Here is a 19,956-nt window from a genome sequence, read left to right on the forward strand (position 1 = left end):
CTTTTAATTATTTATTAATCTATAAATAATGTGACTTAAAAAAATATTTTATAGATGTTAACCTATAAAAAACTAGCATTTGTACATTGGAAAAGGTGAATACTATAGAATTAATACCTTTACAGGGTATTATAATTTCAGTCAGAAGTGAAAAAAGGTGAAGTAGTCATTTCCGGCTCTATATATCATATATTTTCTTGATCGGTACAAAAGGCCAAGTCGAATTTTTAAAATTTTTCAATTAAAAAAAAAAAGGATTATCTAAAAAAAAAAACTATATTCGATTTTTATAGCATGATATATTCTTTGAATTAAATATTATAGCAAATATATTTGGTATAAACTTCAGTATATATTCATTTCCGCCGCACGGTCACGCTGATAGGCGTTTCCTTCGAGAACCGCCCACGGTCTCTCTAAACGTTGTTGGTGTGTGCGCGGAGTGAAACAAATCGAATTCCTATAATTTCTCGTCAAACCCTACACGATAATGGATCGCACTTTCTACGAGGGCTGGCTGATTAAGTCGCCGCCCACAAAGCGAATTTGGCGAGCAGTAAGTTGCAAAACAGTGAAAATCCCCCGAAAAAGCAGATAATATGCTGCGAGTGAAATCGGTTTTCTCCCTTTGAAGAGTGAAAGAGAGAATCGAGCTCGAATCGAATGGAGGAAATTCCTCCGAATGATCAGTGAAATGTGAAGACCGCAAGGGTTAACGGTAAACCAAAGGCCGGAAGAGATTTCCGCAATCTCGGCATAGTTAGCAGTGTTGTTGATTTTCCAAAGTCCATATCGTCGACTGAGTCACGAAGAAGACAAATAAACGGAACGATGGATAATGGCAGTGGCATTTTTTATACAATTACGCTGCGCCTGTATTGGTGGGTGCCTGTCCCGAGTGCGTGTGTGTGTGCGTTTGTTTGCCGTGGCTGTTTTTGTCATATAAAACTTAATTCATTTTTAAGCCGAGGAGGGGATCACGGCAGTTGATTGGAATGCAAACAAGCTAAAACCGCAGAGAAGCGAAGCGGATGGGAGCAGTGGCATCGATAAGTGCAAAATATGAATGAATTTACGATGGCTTCCTCCTCCCTCTCTCCTGCTCTGTGCTTCTCCCCTATCCACTCTGCTTCGTCGCCCGCGCGTGTGCATGTGTGTGTGTAAGGTACTTGCTTGCCCTGGTGTGCGTTGTTTATGTTTGCTTATGGCGTGGGAACGTGTTTTGGCGCTGGTCTAAATTTACGCTTAATTAATTTTCCGTTTAATGTTTACTTGAGGTAGCTGGTCCCTGCTCCCTGTTCACCGCCCGCTTCCCCCCACTCATTCTCCAGCCGCTCGTGTATTAAATTACCGCCAACTGTTGCGTTTAATCAAATTTATTTTCCCCGTATTCTCTTCTCTCTGTATTTTTGAGTAAAAGAAAGACTGCACAAAGAGAATGAGAATCCATGCTGCTGTGTGCATATGTGTGCATCAGGCACAAAAAAAAAATCAAAATAAAGCAACAACGGGAACCGAAAAACAATGACGCACTTGTCCTACCATCTTCTTGCTTTGTTTTTGTTCTTTTTTCTAGAGACGCGCTTGTGTCGTGTCACGAAGTATCTACGAGTTTCAGATACTTTTAATGATCATTTATGGAAATCCTTTTATTTATGTATTTCTTGCCTTGGTTTTTCGTAAAGTTTGTAATAAAAGTTAGACTGAAATGAGCAGCTTAGAATTTTAAATTAAATACGAAACATTATTTTATGTTCATAAAATTGTATTTAATCCAGTTGTCTCAATATTATTATCATTTAAATCAGTATCAAACGATATATTTTAAAAATTTAATTCAGAGAAGCAGCATTCTGAAGTTGGTTCTGATATGCTATCGCCTTTTGGATTATTGGGCTAAAAACATCTACAAGTATAAAAAATAGTGAACTTAAGAAACCAAATTGAGGTCAGAGATAGTTTCCTGAAAATTACCACTTTTTAATTGCATTTAAACTATATAACATGTAATGATTGCATTCTAAGAATTGACTTTATATTTATAATCTGGGTTAGAATCTTGAAAACAAACGATCTCCTGCATTCTTTTTCTGATTATATTATAGTGAAATAAGTTTGTTGCTTATTTATTATATATTATAAAAACATTCTATGAATAATAGTAATCCATTCAGATAGTTTATTTTATTTACGTGGTCAATATTTTGTAAGGCACTGTGTAAGCAAACCGTAATAATGATGCCTCAAGAAAATTATCTGCGTATTTCCATCACCTCGGGGTGCCAATTTATGGCTTGTGTGCGGCATTATGTTTATTGTTTATAATTCAATTAGCCGTGAAATTCTGCAGACGGGGAAAAAAATCCACCGGAGTTGCTAGTTGCTAGCTGGGACCCAAACCCATTGACCACTCCATTTCACTCAGCTGTTGGGCAATCAATTCTGACGGTAACAACGACGTGGGTGTAGATAGGTGTGCCAGTACACAGACACACACACGGGGTGTGTGTGGCCGGCGATTACCCAAGAAAATGTCAATGCAAAATATGATTCGCAGAACAGCAGCGACGTTGCAGTTGCTGCTTCATCACACGCTTACTCACCACTGGCGTTGGATTTTGATATAGTGTATATAGTATAGTGTAGTCAGTTGGAACGGTAGAGTGGGCTGCTGCACCCTTTTATAATAACCTTCGATCCAGAGTCCATCGTTGCACCCTCGATTCGATGTGGGTATCATCGTCCTCCGAAGTCTGTAATCGCAAACAGTAGTGTGAGTTGGGTTTATTTTATTGAGATGGTTTTGAGTAAGGTCGAATAACAGCGGATGCTCAGGAAGAATAATCATATATTTAAATAATAATTAAATGATTATTATATAATAAATATATTATTTGAGCTCTTATAACCAGTTTCTACAAGATATATGTATATAATATATACATATATAATAATTATATAAATATTTTTTTTCTCTAGTATGACTAATTAACTTAGTCTCGAAGAAAGATAAAAGTTTCCTTCAAAGCAAACTCTGCTAATTAGTAATAACTTTGTGTTGTGTATTTTTTTATGTTATCTTTGGCTTAAGAGTCCAAAGCGGGGATTCCTTTATTTGTTGAATGTAAATAAACATACAGATAAAATACAGATAAACAAAACTAACGCTCTAAAGGAAAAAATAAAGCATAATCCACTTATTCAAAATTATTTTCCAAAACGAAAAATAATGCAAAAAAATTTTTGATTTAAATTGATGTCCTCTTTTTCTTAATTTTCAATTTTTAATAACTTGTTTTTCCATTCCATTTCCTCCATTGCAGCGCTGGCGTCGACGCTGGTTCACACTGAAGCAGGGCGAGATACCCGAGCAGTTCTGCCTCGAATACTACACCGACCACAACTGCCGCAAACTGAAGGGCGTCATCGATCTGGATCAATGCGAGCAGGTGGATTGCGGGCTGCGGCTGGAGAATCGCAAGCAAAAGTTCCAGTACATGTTTGACATCAAAACGCCCAAGCGCACCTATTACCTGGCTGCAGAGACGGAGGCGGACATGCGTGACTGGGTCAATTGCATCTGTCAGGTGTGCCACCTGCATGACACCAAACAATCGAATGAGCTGCCATTGGGCGCTGTGGGTTTAGGTGAGTGGGATCCCAAAATCATTCTCCCTGAGTTCCTCAAATCTATCTTTAAACTCATTTCACAGATGAAAACCGTACTCAGCACACAAGCTCCAGTGGCGGACTGAGCAACTCCACTCAGAATACCACCACCACTTCGCTGCACTCCTCCGCTGGCACCACACAAGCCACACAGTCTGTCGCCAGTTCCGGAGCTGGAGGTGGTTCTACCACACAACTTCGACGACCGGCGGTCATTGAACAGCAGCCGCTGCCCGCCGGTAACAATAACTCGGACTCTGTGTATGTCAACACAGAGTACAGTAATCGCGAGTCGATGCTTTGCGATGGTAACTTTGATCAGCAGGATCTGCTCTCGGCTGCCCAGCAGCAGCCGCCGCCATCGCCAGCCACGGCTCTATATTTAAATCACAGTGCATTGATCCAGGCCCAGGCAGCAGCTGCAGCCGCCGAGCAACAGCAACAGCAGCAGCAGCAAGCTCGCCTGGCGGTCAGCGCTAATGGTGTAGTACGGAAGCTACCCGAGCATCTGGTGCTCAACCAACAAACTTTGGCTGAGGCAGCTGCCCAGCAGTGCAGTGTGCAGGCATCGCCCGCTTTAAGTACCGCCTCTGGGCCGTATATACCCATTAGTGAATGTTTCTCGGGAAGTCCACGGTACCTGCCGGGCACTGGGCTACCTGGTGGAGTAGGACCAGGAGCAGGAGCGGGAGCTGGAGAAGTGGCCATACCAAACAATCCCACAACGCCGTTAAATAACTTGGACCCAAAGTTTTATGATACGCCGCGTAGTCATAATAATATTGGTCTGAATCTGACCAATGATCAGTCCTACTCACCGAAGATCACCAATTTGAGTCTGGTAAGTTTTGGTTAAATGTTAAAATTTTATATTTGCATACTTTACCGATATTTGACAGAAAAGTTTATAGATATGAATCTATATTTCCATCTTCCTTTTCATTTAAATTATCTTAATAAATAATCTTTATGTTTTTAATTACTTCAGCAACAATTGGCCAATGCCAATGCTAGTAAACAACGCTCGGATTCCGATTCGGAGAGTGTTTTCACGGATGACGATGAGTGGGCACATCCTTTGCCTCTACGCGAGAATGTGGGTAAGTTGTCAGAAAATCCCCTACCTCCCAAAACAAAACTTATAATAATAACCCTGAATTTATTACAGATCGCAGCACCAGACCCTCGGATAGTTCCATCGAAAACGAATCCTTTGTGCTGACCTACTCGCAGCGTTTCTCCAAAATGCCAGAAGAAGGCGGTGGGGGAGCAGCACAAGCGCAGTCAGTGGAAAAGCTGAATTCCAAGCAGCCTGCAGGAGCAGCAGCTTCATCTGTCCCAAGTGGTGACCATCGAACGCTTGAGAAACTGGCCAAGGTGCTAAAAAACAAGAATAATCTCATATTGGACTTTAAGGAGAATGAAAAGTGAGTGAAAATAGAGTAAACATTAATGAACTTTGTGTAAATAATATATTCCTGAAGGATTCCCCGTGATCTGCCGCAGCTTTCGGATACGGAGAACACTTCCCCAGCCATTGTGGCGCGTCGCAATGCCCATTCGGCATTCATTGAGGAAAGCTATGACATTCCACGCTCCCATCAGCTGCCCTACTATAATGTGAACCAGCTGCTAGGCGAGCGCCCGGTGGTGGTCACCAGTCCGCACAATAGCAATCCCATTGCAGCATCTACACCGAATCTCATGGCCGCTACTAGTGCCGCCTTGACAGCTAGCGCAGCGGCTACCAATCCTGGCCAGATTCCTGTTGCATCGCCCACCACCAGTGCGGCTCGAACCCTGCCACGCCCACACTGCTATACAAATGCGGCGCCCACAAAGATGGAGGGCAATGTATTTCGTTATGATTTCATGGAGCAAGCAGACTGTCCGCCAGTTAATCGCAAGCTGAAGCCCAAGGTGGTGGCTGGGACGCCAGCTTTGGAGGATAAGCCGCCAGAGGAGTTCCCGGCCAAGCCGCCGGTGGGTGTAGAGCATTTAACCAGCAAGCTAGGAGCCGCCCATTTGCAGCAACAGCAGCAACAGGGCGTAGTGGGACCACCCAGTGTGGATCGAAAGTGCAAGCCAAATGCGTACAAGGTGAGAAGCTGTAGAAAATTTATGGGAATTCATTTTATTAATTTGTGATTATTTTAATTTCAAGCTGGGAACTTCGGCTACCATGTCACCGGCAACGCGTCGATCCTCTGGAGCCCCGCTCTCCATGGTGTTGCCACATGAAACGGATGTTCATTCGCCGGCGGCGGCTGCCTATTTCCATGAAACACGCACCCTGCCGCGGCAGCAGCATCGTCAGCAGCATCATCATCATCATCCCAATAGTCCTGGTAGCATGTCAGTGCAACATCAGCGCACAGTTTCGGCGGTAGCTGCCATGTCAAGCTCGGGGGGAGCATCGGCAAAGCAACAGCAGCCGCCGGCAGAGCACAAGCTGCAGTACTTAGAGCTGGATGTAACCAACAAGCCGCCGCTGAATAGTTCCAGCTTGAATGTTGGTAATCTGTACACCCAAGGCGGCAATGCAGCCAGTGGAGCCATGCGAATGTCCGTTGTGGATGCGACCGGTGCCAGGGGTCCAAAGCCCAGCAGTGTTGTTTACAATTCGGTGGATTTCCTTAAGACGGAGGCATTTAAGAGGATACGGGAGGAGCGCAACAAGGAAAGCACCGAGAGTGGCAAGTGATTCGCCCTCCTGCCACACAACTTGACAACGTGCAATAACCAAGGAGACGACCGACCGACCACGTTGCTGCGGATCCACTAGTAGTGCCTATACATACAAAAATATATATGAAATAACAGTGCAAATTCCGATCGTCGAATTCACAGACCATTATTCACTCTCACACATATCTAGTTTGTAAGTCTTTTATCCTTGAATCTGTATTCTTCATCCTCACCTGAAAATCTGTGTCGTTCGTCGATTCATGTTTAAATCGTGCTTCCAACACTTCCACATATTTATTGTTAAGCTTTCGGTATCAAAATAACGATGTAACCATGACAAACAAGCGATCTTAGTGCTAATTTTACAAATGCAAGCATGCAAGCAAAATATTTATATATTGTATACACGAATTTTATATGGTAACAAATTATTTACAATTCATAAATGTAACACATGTGTGCGACAACGCAAGCTGTAGCTTGATATTGTGCTTTAAAGAAATATATATACAATAATAATACCAAATTGTGTCTTTAATTTGTTGCAACTTATTAACCTTAAGAACTTTATCTCAAAAAGGTTTTTGTTTGTTAGCAACCATTGTTTGAAGTTTAAACAATCAAAGTCAACTCAGTAACACCTGGCAACGCACAAATTTACACCAAACAAACAATCATTATTATACGAATAGTCGGTATAACGTAGTGTACGCTTTAGAGTTCCTTACTTTCAACCTTATATTATTTGCATAAGCATGTCGCTGGTCTACATAACCCATCACGATGAGAATATTCTGGAGTGTGAGCAGGACTTTGTCTCGGGGTCCAAGCCTTCCGTTTCTTGTTACAAAAATCGTAAGTTACAAAAGCTTAAAAGAGTATATCTTAACATATTTTGTCTTTCTCCTAGCCACTGTTGAAAAGGCCGCCAGGCTTGCCAAGAAACTTCGCGAACGATTGAACGAGGAGGACAAGAAGCTGTCTGTTATCCTGCAAAACGATGGCACTCGCGTTTTGACCGAGGCTAAGAAATCGCTGCATCGCACCATGGGCTATGCCCACACACCCATTAATCCACCGAATGCATTTCTGCGTAAGAATCAGGGCGTCAAGTGGCGTCGGGAGAACACCCACAAGTGTCCCAAGGGTATGCCTATGCCGCCTTTGCCACCGCCAGGCAGTGTCGGTAAGACAAACGTGGCTCCTAACTTTATTAAACGCAACAAGGAGTCGGCTGGAAAGACCGTCACCTGTCCGCAGCCTCCTCGCTATGTAGACACACCCGTGGGTACGCGTCACAATCTCCTCAGCTCGGGCTTGGTGCCGCAGCACTTGGCTCGCAAGGATTTCGGTAAGATTCCCGTTTACCTCAAGAGAACCAAGAAAATGTTGGCCGAGGCGAATGCCGTTTGTGCCAAGGAGCAGGCTCGTCTGCTGGAGCTGTGTCGCGGCATTAAGGGTTATACAAGGACTTCGCTTACCAATCTCGGCGGTCCACCGGAAGTGCCCGGCATGCGGGTAATGGGCCAGGCCGAGCGCAACGAGATTCTTGAGGGTCTGCGCATGAGCCTCACCGAGATGACTAAACAATATCAGTCTATGTCTCTGCTTATTGATAGCCAAGCAAAGAGACAGCGCAAAAGCAAGCTGGAGACCGATTTGCGCCAAGTGGAGCAGGATATTCTGCTGATCGAAACAACGCCCATCATCTATGTTTCCGAGTATTAAACTTAAATTCTTTTCGTGTGTGTCTGTGTCTGGCAGCAGAGTGGGTCTATCCTTTGGTTTCCCCACTCCGCTTTTAGAGGCGGACACACGCACACACAATCCCATTTGTATCTTAAGGTTGAAAATAAATTGTAAGGTTTATGCATTTAAGAGCTCCTCCGTGAAGCTGCCATGACAAAAGGGGCAGGTTATTTGCTGGCTGTCATTGTGCTCGTAAAGCTCCTGCAGGTTCTCCAGCTCCATTAGGATTTGACGATCACAGAGGGTGCAGTAGCGACGCTCCAAGCTGAGGGAGATCTGCAAAAGGAAAGAGATTTTTCGCTTGAAATTTGAGGAAACTTAAAGAAAATATATTTAAATTACGATTTATCTATTTCTAAATATATATTTATTAAATTTATAAATGGGTTTACTATATTCTAAAGTTATTTAAAGGATAAATGAACTATATTGGTATAGTGTACCTACCTCTAAATAGGACACACAACAGCGTATTCCTGGCATTTCTGACTCTGGATCCATATTTTTAGGAGGATTACCACCACCCAGCTTTAAATGCAATATCTCTAAATGTGTGCTTATATGTTCCACAAAGGCATTGGTGGTGCATTTCAAAGGATGATTCTCATTAAAGTCGGATTTAAGTTTATTAATCAGTCGAAAAGCCTCCTTGAACATGCTCTTGGCCGCCTCCTCCTGGAATGGCGTTAATTTACTCAGTGTCCGTAGGAACTGAAGTCGCAGTCTGATGTGTGTGGTGACTAGCATTGCCAGAAGCAGTTCCATTTCGTCCAGGAACTTTCGGGCATGCTCCGTCAGCTCCAGAAAGTTCGAATGCAGGTGGGCAATAGCTTGCAGGACATGATATTTAATTTTAAGCTTCAGCAGCTGCGAATCTGTGGCATCCTCAGCAAATTGAAAAGAATCCAATGGACTAAAATTGAGATATGTTTGCAGTTCCTTTTGGGAAAATATCTTCATGCGCAGCTCGGCCAAGTAGTCGGTGTACGGATTAATGGGCTCGTTGAACTCTAACTTTTTAGCCAGCCGGGCAAGGGTTTCTTCCGCATTCTCATCCTGTAGCTTACCCACCTGAACAACTATTTGACTTCGTTGCCATAGGTGCGAGTTCATGTACTCTTTGTTACGGTTAAGGAACACGGTCAGCAAATTGCCATTTAAACTGTAGCTGAGATCCAAAACCTCAAAGTTTTCGAGCATGTCCATGGGTATGGATTGCTTTTTTAGACTAAACTCTTGGCCTTCATGGCTGATTTGAATGCGGTGCAGGTTTTTGCTTATGTTTCCCACAACGTAGCTATTGTGGCCAAGTGCAGAGAGACCGGTGATCTTCATTCCTCCAACATAGAGACGTGTTTCCAGCCACTCTTCGTTCTCTCCGGAGACTTGCATACACCAGGTAAGCAGATGTGCCGCCTTGCAGCAGGTTATATAGTAGCAGCCTCTCTCGGGACACCGGGTTATCACTCCCCTTTGCAGACCCATGCGATCCGCTTTGCTCCACAATTCTTTGACCAGTACTAGACAGGATTCATTCGAGGTGGAAACTCTGTACAGTCTGATGGTTCCTTTCACATCACCCACGAGTAGAAGATCCTCGAAAGCCTGAAGAAAGCAAATGCGATCCAAGCTGGTCTCCAAGACTTTGTGCTCACGCAGAGTTTGTACATCTGAGCTCAGGCTAAGCAACCACAAGCTTCCATTGGCGGTGCCCAAGACCAAGGCATGTCCCTGATCTTGGCTGGTAAGCCAAGCAAACATCGTGATCCAAGCGCGATCCATAAAAGCCTGATACTTTTGAAAGTTGTTGATTTTCGAAGACTTCATTGGCGGCAGCAGGTTATCCCGTAGGATCACAGCCACATTAAGTGACTCCAAAAGACTCCAGCCGGGATACTCCGAGGGTTTGCTCATAAAGATGATAGAACCACGGGTGTTGAGTGAAGCCAGTAATAGATTTCCATTTGGTAGCAAACCATTTGCCTTTTTTACAGCTCTCAGTTTAGCAGGTGGCACGGCTGCAGAGCAAACTGACGTGTAGACTGGCTCCAAAGCCAAAGCTTGAGCCTCAAGGACATTACAGCTTTCATAGATGCTCTCCAGATTCACTTGGTTAGCCAAAACATCCAGGGGTCGTGGATCCACTGCACTACACTCAAAATCCGCCAAAATGTATGAAAAGGGAGCTGAAAATGTGTTTTTATGGGTCATCTCCAAGGTGACCACGCTCGATTTTGAGCCAATTAGAGCTAGAAAGTCGCCATCTGCATGACTTGCTAGGAAGTCTTCAATGGTATCCTGACGAATATCGCTTTGAGCGAGCACTGTGAACTGTGGATTAGCTGGGGAATTTAAAAGAGGAAAATTAAAGGTTAAATGGTATATTTAAAGACCGAGGAAAATAAAAGATAATAATAAAGATTTTAAAAGCTTGTTCAAAAGAGTATTACGATTAAGTCTCACGATAAGATCGTGTTATTTTACTGAAAAGATTATTAATAATTATTTCCTTCTTTCTATAGAATTTAAGAGTATTTGTAAAGTGGTGCTGATTATCTTAAGTGAAATCCATAAAATAATATACTTTTTGTTAGTACGAACAGAGCGAGCACAACAAAACCCACAATAATCGGCCGTCTGCCCGCAATGCAACAGTGTGTGTGCTTATCCCCTCCCCCCACACAAACACACACACACACTTACGTTTACCGCTGTCTTGGCCGCCGCCAGAAATTGTTGTCTCAGTACAACTCGTCATTTCGTCGCGCAAAGTTCAGAATTCCCAAGTTCAGTATGGCGAGCAAGAAGTTTGGCCTTGATTTCGTGAAGAATGTGTCCCAGTACATCAGCGGCACGCAGAGCTTTGACCGGGTCGTGAAAATGGTACGATTACAAGAAAATGCAACAAATTGCAAGCGACGCACATGCAAAACAAAACAGCTGGCGGCTGAGCCAGTGATGTGTTATGTAACAAGCCCCAGTTATCGATAAGCGAGCGGGGTATTGAAACTCTCATCTCTATGAAGAGAGGATTGATTTTTAAATATTTTCTCATTTAATTTGTCTTAAAAAATAAGTAAATTCCCTTGACTAAATACAGTTAATTATTTTCAGATACAAATCACGGACGGCGGCGATGGTCGTGCTGTGGGAGAGTTCACTGTGGAGAAGGAGCATCTGAATCGCGGTGGGACTTTGCATGGCGGTCTAACCGCCACCATTGTGGACAATGTCACCACATACGCCCTGATGTCCAAGGGTTCGCATCCTGGAGTCTCAGTGAATCTGAACGTGAACTATATTTCGCCAGCTAGACCTGGTGAAGTCGTTGAGGTCGAAGCCAATACTGTCCGGGCAGGCAAGAAATTGGCCTATTTGGATTGTGTTCTCAGGCGGAAATCGGACGGAAGGATCATCGCCAATGGTGGTCAAGTCAAATTTGTTGATTTTGATAAGGACAAGAAGGATTTCTAGAAACTGAAATAGTTAAATTTAAATAATGAATTAAACTATCTATCGATATATCGATTGGTTCTTCGATAGCTCTCGAAAACAGCTGTTGTTTTGTTTATATTTTGTAACTTGGTTATCTTTTCCGTCTAGAAAAAAACGTATCTTTCCGGTTATTCCGGATGTAGTTTGGTAGGATTCCTGAAAATTTAATTTCATTATGTCGTAATTGTTCACTTTTTAATTCAAATTCTCAGAATAAACACTAGCAGCTAAAGGTTTGTGGGAGACGTAACACCTAATCAAAAAATTATGGGAACTCGCAAAAAGGGCTTGGAATTCGCCAAACACATAACCGAAATTATAACCAAATCAACGGGATTTGAAAATCAGCTTAACAAGGTAAGAATTGTAAATTAAGCTTTATTATTTTTTATCTTAAACCTTTTTTCATTCATTTCAAGGTGAAGATCTTGGGTGGCGGCGATGGAACCTGCTGTGCCGAACTGAAAGTGGACCAGGATCATGTAAATGTAAGCAATTACCTGCACACCGGCTACATAGTGACCCTGGTGGACATGATAACCACATACGCCTTGATGTCAAAGCCTTGTCATCCTGGCGTTTCGGTAGATATCAGCGTGAATTTCTTGAAGGGCGCTAAATTGGGCGACGACATAATCATTGAGGCAAATCTCGCCAAGGCGGGCAAGAACCTGGCCGTCATTGACTGCACGCTGAAGAATAAGAAGGATGACTCAGTGATAGCCAAGGGCACTCAACTCAAATACGTGAATTTTGAATAGGCAATTAATATAAAGAGGCTGCACAAACACCAATTTAATTGGTTGAAAATGGGGATTAATTCTCAAAACTGTTAAATAAACTTGCTTGAGAATCTATTTAGTTAAACGAATGTGAATACATGGTGTATATTTCCTTGTTTTTGCAAATTGTTGTACCCTTGCAGGGTTTGAATTTGATGATTTTTTGGCTTAGGTGTGATCGATTTTTGATTCGATACTATGATCCTATGGCAAACTGCAAGGTTGTAGAAATTAGGGCTTCCCAATATTAATTCTCAATATTACATTTTTCAAATAAGAAAGATTTTGTAAAGGTACAAATTGTTACTTTTTTAAATAAATCTTCAAACCTCTTGATCGTTCAATGGAGATCAAAAACAATAAAGGAGCTTCTAAAGGAAATATCCTTTGATGTTTATCGATTTAAAAACGATATATACATATAAAAATGTCGATTAATACGATTATTTTCCAGTTCTCCAACAGATAACTCTACCAGAAGCTGTAAAATAAATCTAAAAAATCGACTTACCTAAGATATTTCAAAACTTTTTTGAGTGCTTAAAATTTCCCTAATCCCGAAAGAAAACTATACTCTCTCTATGGGATATTAATGTGCTTTATTTTATTACATGTGTAGCATTGTTACATTGTTAATCGTTAGTTAATTGTCAATTAAACATGCTCATTTCGCGATTGCCAGAGTTTCTTTTGCTTCGAGTTGGCTTTCGCTTTGATTAGAGTGAGTGAGTGGCTACACCTACGGATAAACGTGTACATCGATATGCGTATTTCATGGGGCTCTGTGGCTACTTCACTTGATATTCGTGGGCAGTGCGGGGCAGTGGGGGCAGCAGGCCTCGGGTGGCGTCAGTGGATCCACTCCCGGCGGACACGAGACCTCGCCGCAGCGCTCCCTCAGGCAGTTGACCTGGCCATGGAAGCAGTTGCACTTGGTGCAGACATCCGGCGACCACACCTCGTTGTTCAGTCGTGTGGTGCCCTTGTCGTCCACGCAGTGGCTCCTCTTGGGCTTGGTGGACACCACCACCGGCTGAGCGGGTGCTGGAGCCAGCTGAACTACAGGCTGCGGTTCGGAGTCCACGGCATTGCAGGATTCCTCCAGTTTACGCAGCTTCTTGTGCAGCTTCTTGAGATCCTTTTGGAAACTGCCAATGAGCTCCTCGAGACCACTGACCCGCTCCTCGTTCACATCGTACAGAGACTCCAAGGGACTGTCATAGCTCTCGGCAGTGGTGGTTATATCCTGCTGGTGGAGATCCCGCTTCTGCCGGGAGCTCCTCTTCGTGTAAGTTTGTGGTATGAAGGACTCAAATATGGCGGGGGGATTGTTGCACCTGCCGCACTCCTGCCACAGATAGAGATTGATGCCGGGGATGTCCTCGCACTTCTTGTAGCCACCCTGGTGCTTAGCCAGCACAAAAACATTCTCTGTGACCTGGTCAAAGTTGTCGCCAACATCGCAAAGGACTCGTCCGAAGTTGGACTGCTTGATTTGGACCAACTGTTCTGGGGTGAAGACGCCAGGATTCTCGTAGTACAAGCGATCGCCATCACGCAGGCGTCGGAACTGCTCAATGAGCAGGCATTGGAAGAGCGGACCGACCTTGCCGCCCTCCACCTGATCTTCCAGGATGCCGCCCAGCCACACGTCCACGTTGTCCGGGTGTCCATACAGTTCCTTCATCTTCTGCCTGATCTCGGCGTTGCTAATCTCTCCCGCAAGATCCTCAAAGTCCTGGGCCACCGTCAAGTTGCAGAACTTCCTGTAGACATTGTAACCGGGCATTCCATGATCTCTGCCTCTTTGGATGTTAATGGCAGCCAGATCGAGGGCCACGGCATGCGCCGTCTGGAATAGCTTCTCCGTGAGCTCCGTATTCAGATTCTGATCAGGAGTCTTGAGCTTGGCAGGCACGGCCAGGAAGCCTCTCATCAAAGGATCCACTCCACCCTCGTAGGCCAGACGCCAGGGCGCAAAGAAGGCCTTGTGGAGCAGCAGATGACCCTGGGGTATGGGCTGAAAGGTCTCATTCAGTCGGTGCAAAATAGGATTGATGATGGTGTGGCCAAAACGGAGAGCAGCGGTGGCAAACTCATTGGCAATGCTGGGATTAACCGAAGGATCATAGCCCTTGTATTCACCCAAAATCTGCATGCCACTCTCTCCGATGATCAAGGGAAGCCACTGCTTAAAGGTGATGTGCTGCATCTGGGCGCCTACAATCTTTCTGGCCTCCTGATATAGCGTATCCCCATCCCAATGGGAGTTGATATCCTTGAGTTTCTTGGCCAACCGATTGTGCTCCCTCATCCAAATGGTGTGCATGGCCAGAAGACCCACTTGTTCGTTGACTCGAATATCGCCGGACACAAAGCAACTCATGGTGTTCTCATCCAGGTTCCTGCGGCAATCCATGCCATCCTGGGGTGCAGCAAATGGCAGCATGTCTTTCTGACGGGGGAAGTGGACTCCCACTCGAAGAAGACCCTCCTCTGCCGTAAGATTCCTCAGTTCCTGGGCAAAAGGCTTGCTGTAGCCATAAACCTGAGAGGCATCTATGTAGGATGTTAGCTGGTTGATCTGCTCACGGTGCTGGACGCTGTCGAAGAAGAGCGAGGTCATTCCGGAGCCACAGATGGCACTGGAACGCACCACATCGATGCAGCGACGATTGCGGACTCGCGGATCATTCGGTGGCACTTCAATGGGATAGCAGGGCGGCGCCATTTCGCAGCTCTTCTTGCAATCAATGCCATCCCAGCTCTCCGAACTTACCGAGGGTATGGCATGATCCAAGTCATGATCCAAGAACTGACCCCACTGCATCACCATGTGCGTGATCCTGGCATCTGGAGTGATCTCCTTGGTGGCCACAATCGAGGTGGAAACCAGACGAGCACTGGGCTTGGCATGGCCGGAGTATAGCATACCTTTGGTCCAACCCACGGGCATGCTGAAGCCATTCTCATAAATTGGCGGCGCCAATCTCCGGAAGGCGGTGAGCGAGGCACCCCAAGTGGGATGCTGCAGATTGTTGCATGTGCCATCGATGCTACGGTAACGCGAATGATAGCACATATCCGTGCAGTTGGGCATCTCACGGTGCTCCATGCACCCGGAGAGCTCGGCCACCAGATGCAGGTGCTCTCGCGAAAGTAGATCTCGGAATTCATACTCCTCACTAGCCATGGTCAGGTTGTCACCCTGCTGCACATGCTTTCGAATATTTACTAAAGTCCGCTCGTAGATCTCGGCTGCTCGGGCCAACTGGCGAGCTTCACCAGTGGGAAAGCGGAAGACACGCAGGAGGTCACCATAGTTGGGTGGCGCCTTGTCGGAACGATTGGAAAAGAGCATGTCCAGGGTGTTGTTGATGGCCAAATCGATCTCCTTGGCGGCCTCGGCGAAGGCAATGCGCACATAGCGATCGCCAGGGGCCAAGTCTACATTGTTTCTGAAAGGGAGAGGTAAGCATAAAATTAATATAGTTTTAGACTTTAAAAAGGCACTTTAATATTACAGAAAATTATATTTTACTAATTTTTAAAATTCTCCTAATACTCCTAATAAAAAAACCCCAGAAAATAGCACCTAGTCTTATCAAGAACTTGTTCTAATTTCCAAGACACCAACAGTTGAAAACCAACCTCCATAAAACAGCGCACAAAGTGCTGAAACAATCAAGATATTTTAAGGAATTTGCACATTTTAATTACCATAATGCCAGGGCCAGGAGTCGAGGAGTCGCGAAGTCGAGGATTCGCAGGACTCCAAGGAGACTCACCCAAATGGCCGCCTTGTCTAATAAAAATGCCCGACAGTCTATTTCCCTTTTCTGCGCCTGTCCCTTCGCTTTGCCACGAAATTATGCTGCATTTTTCCCCGCCAGCAAAAAAAAAGATGGAAAATCCGCGCTTTCCTTTCCAGCTCTGACTGTGGCCAAGGATGGGAAGTGGCCCAGACCAGGCCAGGGCAGCATTAACAACAATTCATGCCTGGCATTCTACGCTGTGCTGGCAAGGAATGCCCCTCCTCTATGAAACTTTCGCCTGTGTAAACTTTGGCATTGTGCTGCGGCGAAGGCGACGTTGTAGGTAATAACTTAACGACCATAATACACCCTGTTGCTGCGAAAAGAGTCTGCCACTATGAGTTCTGGCTCTGTCTCTGGCTCGGACTCCCTCCTTGGCCAGGCAGTGGATTTTGTGGACCCGCCAACTACATATTTCTATACTGCCATCCTGTGGCTGCCCTTTTGCCTGCTGTTTCAAACAGTTGGCAATTGTTTAAGGGTATTTCGGACTTTGGTCATGGGGAATATGAATTTTGGGGGAAAATGTATAGAAGGGAATTTATTTAACATTAAAGCATTATTGTATTTAAATACCTTAAAGTATCTAAAACAATTTTAAACAATTTAAATTTTAAAATGAACCTAACAGAAAAGTAGGTAAAGCCATTCCGGGCTTAACGAATATTTTCTTGATATTTTTTCCCTTATAAAAGATCACTCCTTTATCCTAAAAAACTAGATGACATGGTACAAAAGGCTTTTGAAGATAATTTCTAGTGTTTTATATATTATTTTTTTTTAATGAAATTGTATTACATGTAATATTCTAAATATTAACTAAAATTGCAGTTTTCTTCCGTTATTAAATTATTAAAAAATAGCAATCAATTTTAGTGCCTTCTTTTTTTTATTTCTTAACAAGGTATTCTTGCTGTCGCCACATTGGCTGCTGCCTAATTTTGTGTAAAGTTTTTTGTTGGCTTTGGCTTCCGCTCCTCTGCAGTTCTCGCTCTTCACTCTCGCCTTTGCCACATGCTGTGGCGTATGGCAATGTATTTCCGTGGTTAGCCCCTTTGCCAGCAGCACTAGGATCGGGAGCAGGAGCAGCAGTAGAACCAGGAGCAGAAGCAGCAGCAGGAGCAGGATGAGGTTCCAGAGCAGCAACAACAATGGCAGTAACAGGATAAGCTTTTGTTTTACGCCAACATTACCCCACAAACTTAGGCGGATTTCTGTGCTTTTGGTTGTTGTTGTTTTTTGCCATTGTTGCCGTGGTTGGGTTGGTCTTTCAGCGGTTTTCGCTTACTTTTTGCGGACTGCCGGTTGCCACCGCCACCGCCTTCTCATCCGGATTCAAGCTTCACCTCCTGCCGCCGTCTTTCAAACATAGTTTTTCACTTTTAGCGCCGCTTTCTCACACTCTTCGGACTCGGGGCTTTTTCTTTGTAATTTTTTGCCCTTCCCGTCACTGGGTGTGTTGCTGCGGTCTGGCGACGACTGAGGTTCCCGCCTCGGTAATGAGTAAAGTTTCTAATGCTCCTGGCGAAGAACTGTAAGCCGATTCAGCTTCCGTCGTGCCACTAAATGCTGCCCACACCACACACATGGAAATCCAGAGATTTTCCACCATGCACCCCAAGAAAAAAAGTATATATTGTTTGAGTTTTTCCTAGCAGCCATTAGCCACTATAAATAATTAATATTTGTGAGGTGTTTAAACTACTTAAAAAGCTTTTAAAATTATCAGAGGGTTATAAAGCGCCCAGGAATATACATGGGTTAATTTTGTAATATTTTTATAATTCATAAACAATTTCTGGTTAAAAAATAAATTAACATTTACAACCTAAAAAGGACTATACAATTTTTAGTGTAATATTTTTAAACTAAAAACCAGTTTAAGTCTCGCATTTTATTCAAGAACTTGCAGATTTCATTAATTAATAAATTATATTTAGTTCTCTTCGTCACCTTCGTTTTCTTCCGGTGTAGCCTAGCCCCCGCTTTTCCAGCTTTTCCGCTGCATTATGCATTTGGAAAATGACTGTGTAAGCAGAAAGTAAGCCGCTGCCTAGCGGTTCGCCTTTTGTGGGCCATCATTGGTCTCCGTTTGCCAGTCGGCGGTTAATGGCCAACTCCGTGCCCCCCTAACTCCCTTTTTTAACCTTGTTTTTGCAGCCTCAAATTGATTTACGGCCTGCGGCGGTAAGGGCCAGGAGATGGAGGAGCAGTGTCATGTGGAGACCGACGGCCATTTGCTCAATAAATTCACATCGTGTCGCTTTTTTGCGGAACAAACAATTTGAAAACTTCAACTGGTACGCCGGAAAAGAGAGTAAAAGTTGAAGATGGCTACAAGTTCTAGTTTCTAACTCAACACAGGAAAAATTTAAGGGGAAAAAAATGTATTTGGGCTCCAGAAATTGAATTAATTGAGAGCTATTACTAGGTCTGCACTGTATTTCTGGCTTAAATGGGATTAAAACGGCTTAAATAAAACTGGACAAGCCGCTGCCTCGAATATAAATCAGTTTTAGCAGTAAAAAATTCAACTTTCGCATAAAGTTCTAATTGCCTAAATGCCCTAAAATGTTTTAAACTTATATTTTGGAGCTAGCTTCAGAGCAATTAAAATGGCAATTAAAATGTAATTGTCTTCAAATATTAAAGGGTCTCTTGCGGCTTAAGTTTATTTTCAAAACTCCTTCAAGAATTCTACTTGCTAGTTTTAGTTTCTCAACATGAGAAATACATATATCTCAAATATACATGAAAATATCTTTCACCTGACTTTGCAAAAATAGAATAACTAACTCCATTCACCAATCTAAGACTTGGCTCAGTGTGTCGTCCCCAGTATTTCTTGTTACAGCCTGCAACTTGTCAACTCAATTTCAATTTGGGCAATTTGGATAACTTGTGCGGTTGCCTCACTGAGGAATTTCCACTCTCTACTAGAGTTCTGTGTGTGTGTGTGTGTGTCTTTTGGCGAGTGTGAGTGTGGCACGTAGCTTTTCCGGGCTTAGCACGTTTTTCAGTTTTCTGCTCAGGCAACTGGCGACGGAAAAGTGCAAACTGAAAACTGAAAAGCTGGGAAATGGCGACAACGGCAACGACGACAACTTTTGTGCTTTCGTCGCCGCCTTTTGATGTTCGCCTTGGTGCATATTTTATTTGCAGTTTAGCTGACAACACAGTGGAGTCCATGTGGAGGAGCATTGAGTAGATCCCTGGGATCCTTTGGCCGAACTGGCAGAGGGATTAGCAAGTTTCGAGCAGCTGTTAACTGCTTTTGATAACAGCCAGCCATGAGTTTGATGTTTATGCTTTCCCGACGAGAGGGGAATTCATTTATCCCTGAATTTTCATGGTTTTCCCTGGTTTTCCCCCCAGATATTTCTGCCACTGTGCCGCAGTTTTGGAGTAACTCTTTCTCTTTCCATTTTGTGGGTTAGGTGGTTTCCAAGCAATTTAGCTTTGTTGAGCTACCCGCAAGGATTAAAAAATCATTTGGGGAATGCCAGGCAACAATTGTAATCCAATTTAGATAAATTTCAAACAAAAGTTTGTACAATTTTTTGAACTAGTTTATAAAGTTGGTAAAAAGTTAAGGATTTGAATAGCCTGGGAATTGTATAACATAATAATTAAGAACTTTACATACATTTATCATAAGTTTATATAATAAATCAATTATAAATAAAATCTCAGGGGTTCTTTCCCTTATTATTTATTATTCCCTGATAAAAGATTAAGTCCTCCTTCGGATTTATGTT

General features: G+C 43.7%; 6 protein-coding genes across 7 annotated transcripts in view; 4 read left to right on the plus strand and 2 right to left on the minus strand.

Moving 5' to 3' along the window:
- The first annotated feature begins 396 nt into the window (after positions 1–396).
- On the plus strand, positions 397–6,883 carry dos (daughter of sevenless). Of its 2 annotated transcripts, none has more exons than XM_017167444.2 (7): positions 397–556; positions 3,324–3,648; positions 3,714–4,510; positions 4,658–4,769; positions 4,838–5,096; positions 5,154–5,769; positions 5,834–6,883. In XM_017167444.2, the coding sequence occupies exons 1-7, from the start codon at positions 491–493 to the stop codon at positions 6,371–6,373; spliced, it is 2,715 nt and encodes a 904-aa protein (XP_017022933.1). In that variant the 5' UTR covers positions 397–490; the 3' UTR covers positions 6,374–6,883. The 2 variants fall into 2 exon arrangements, with proteins under 2 accessions (XP_017022933.1, XP_070142083.1); XM_070285982.1 differs by lacking the exon at positions 397–556 and adding an exon at positions 2,638–2,773.
- A 95-nt stretch (positions 6,884–6,978) lies between these two features.
- LOC108075158 (enkurin) lies at positions 6,979–8,235 on the plus strand. The gene is made up of 2 exons (XM_017167446.3): positions 6,979–7,212; positions 7,268–8,235. The coding sequence occupies exons 1-2, from the start codon at positions 7,113–7,115 to the stop codon at positions 8,083–8,085; spliced, it is 918 nt and encodes a 305-aa protein (XP_017022935.1). The 5' UTR covers positions 6,979–7,112; the 3' UTR covers positions 8,086–8,235.
- Positions 7,383–10,945, minus strand: LOC108075157 (uncharacterized). Its single transcript, XM_017167445.3, has 3 exons — positions 10,810–10,945; positions 8,554–10,448; positions 7,383–8,382 (listed from the first exon to the last, which is right to left on the minus strand). Exons 1-3 carry the CDS (start codon positions 10,862–10,864, stop codon positions 8,224–8,226), a joined length of 2,109 nt encoding a protein of 702 aa, XP_017022934.1. The 5' UTR covers positions 10,865–10,945; the 3' UTR covers positions 7,383–8,223.
- LOC108075161 (acyl-coenzyme A thioesterase 13) lies at positions 10,863–11,659 on the plus strand. Its single transcript, XM_017167448.3, has 2 exons — positions 10,863–10,989; positions 11,221–11,659. The coding sequence occupies exons 1-2, from the start codon at positions 10,900–10,902 to the stop codon at positions 11,578–11,580; spliced, it is 450 nt and encodes a 149-aa protein (XP_017022937.1). The 5' UTR covers positions 10,863–10,899; the 3' UTR covers positions 11,581–11,659.
- On the plus strand, positions 11,649–12,472 carry LOC108075162 (acyl-coenzyme A thioesterase 13). The gene is made up of 3 exons (XM_017167449.3): positions 11,649–11,748; positions 11,814–11,958; positions 12,021–12,472. The coding sequence occupies exons 2-3, from the start codon at positions 11,869–11,871 to the stop codon at positions 12,360–12,362; spliced, it is 432 nt and encodes a 143-aa protein (XP_017022938.1). The 5' UTR covers positions 11,649–11,748; positions 11,814–11,868; the 3' UTR covers positions 12,363–12,472.
- A 491-nt stretch (positions 12,473–12,963) lies between these two features.
- The window catches only part of Pxn (Peroxidasin), a 35,692-nt gene continuing 28,699 nt past the window's right edge, over positions 12,964–19,956 (minus strand). The window contains exon 10 of the mRNA XM_017167441.3: positions 12,964–15,841. Coding sequence (XP_017022930.1) covers positions 13,177–15,841 — 2,665 coding nt within the window. The 3' untranslated portion in view covers positions 12,964–13,176. The remainder of the gene's footprint in view (positions 15,842–19,956) is intronic.

The sequence above is a fragment of the Drosophila kikkawai genome, chromosome 3L, assembly GCF_030179895.1.
Source record: "Drosophila kikkawai strain 14028-0561.14 chromosome 3L, DkikHiC1v2, whole genome shotgun sequence".
Taxonomy (NCBI): domain Eukaryota; kingdom Metazoa; phylum Arthropoda; class Insecta; order Diptera; family Drosophilidae; genus Drosophila; species Drosophila kikkawai.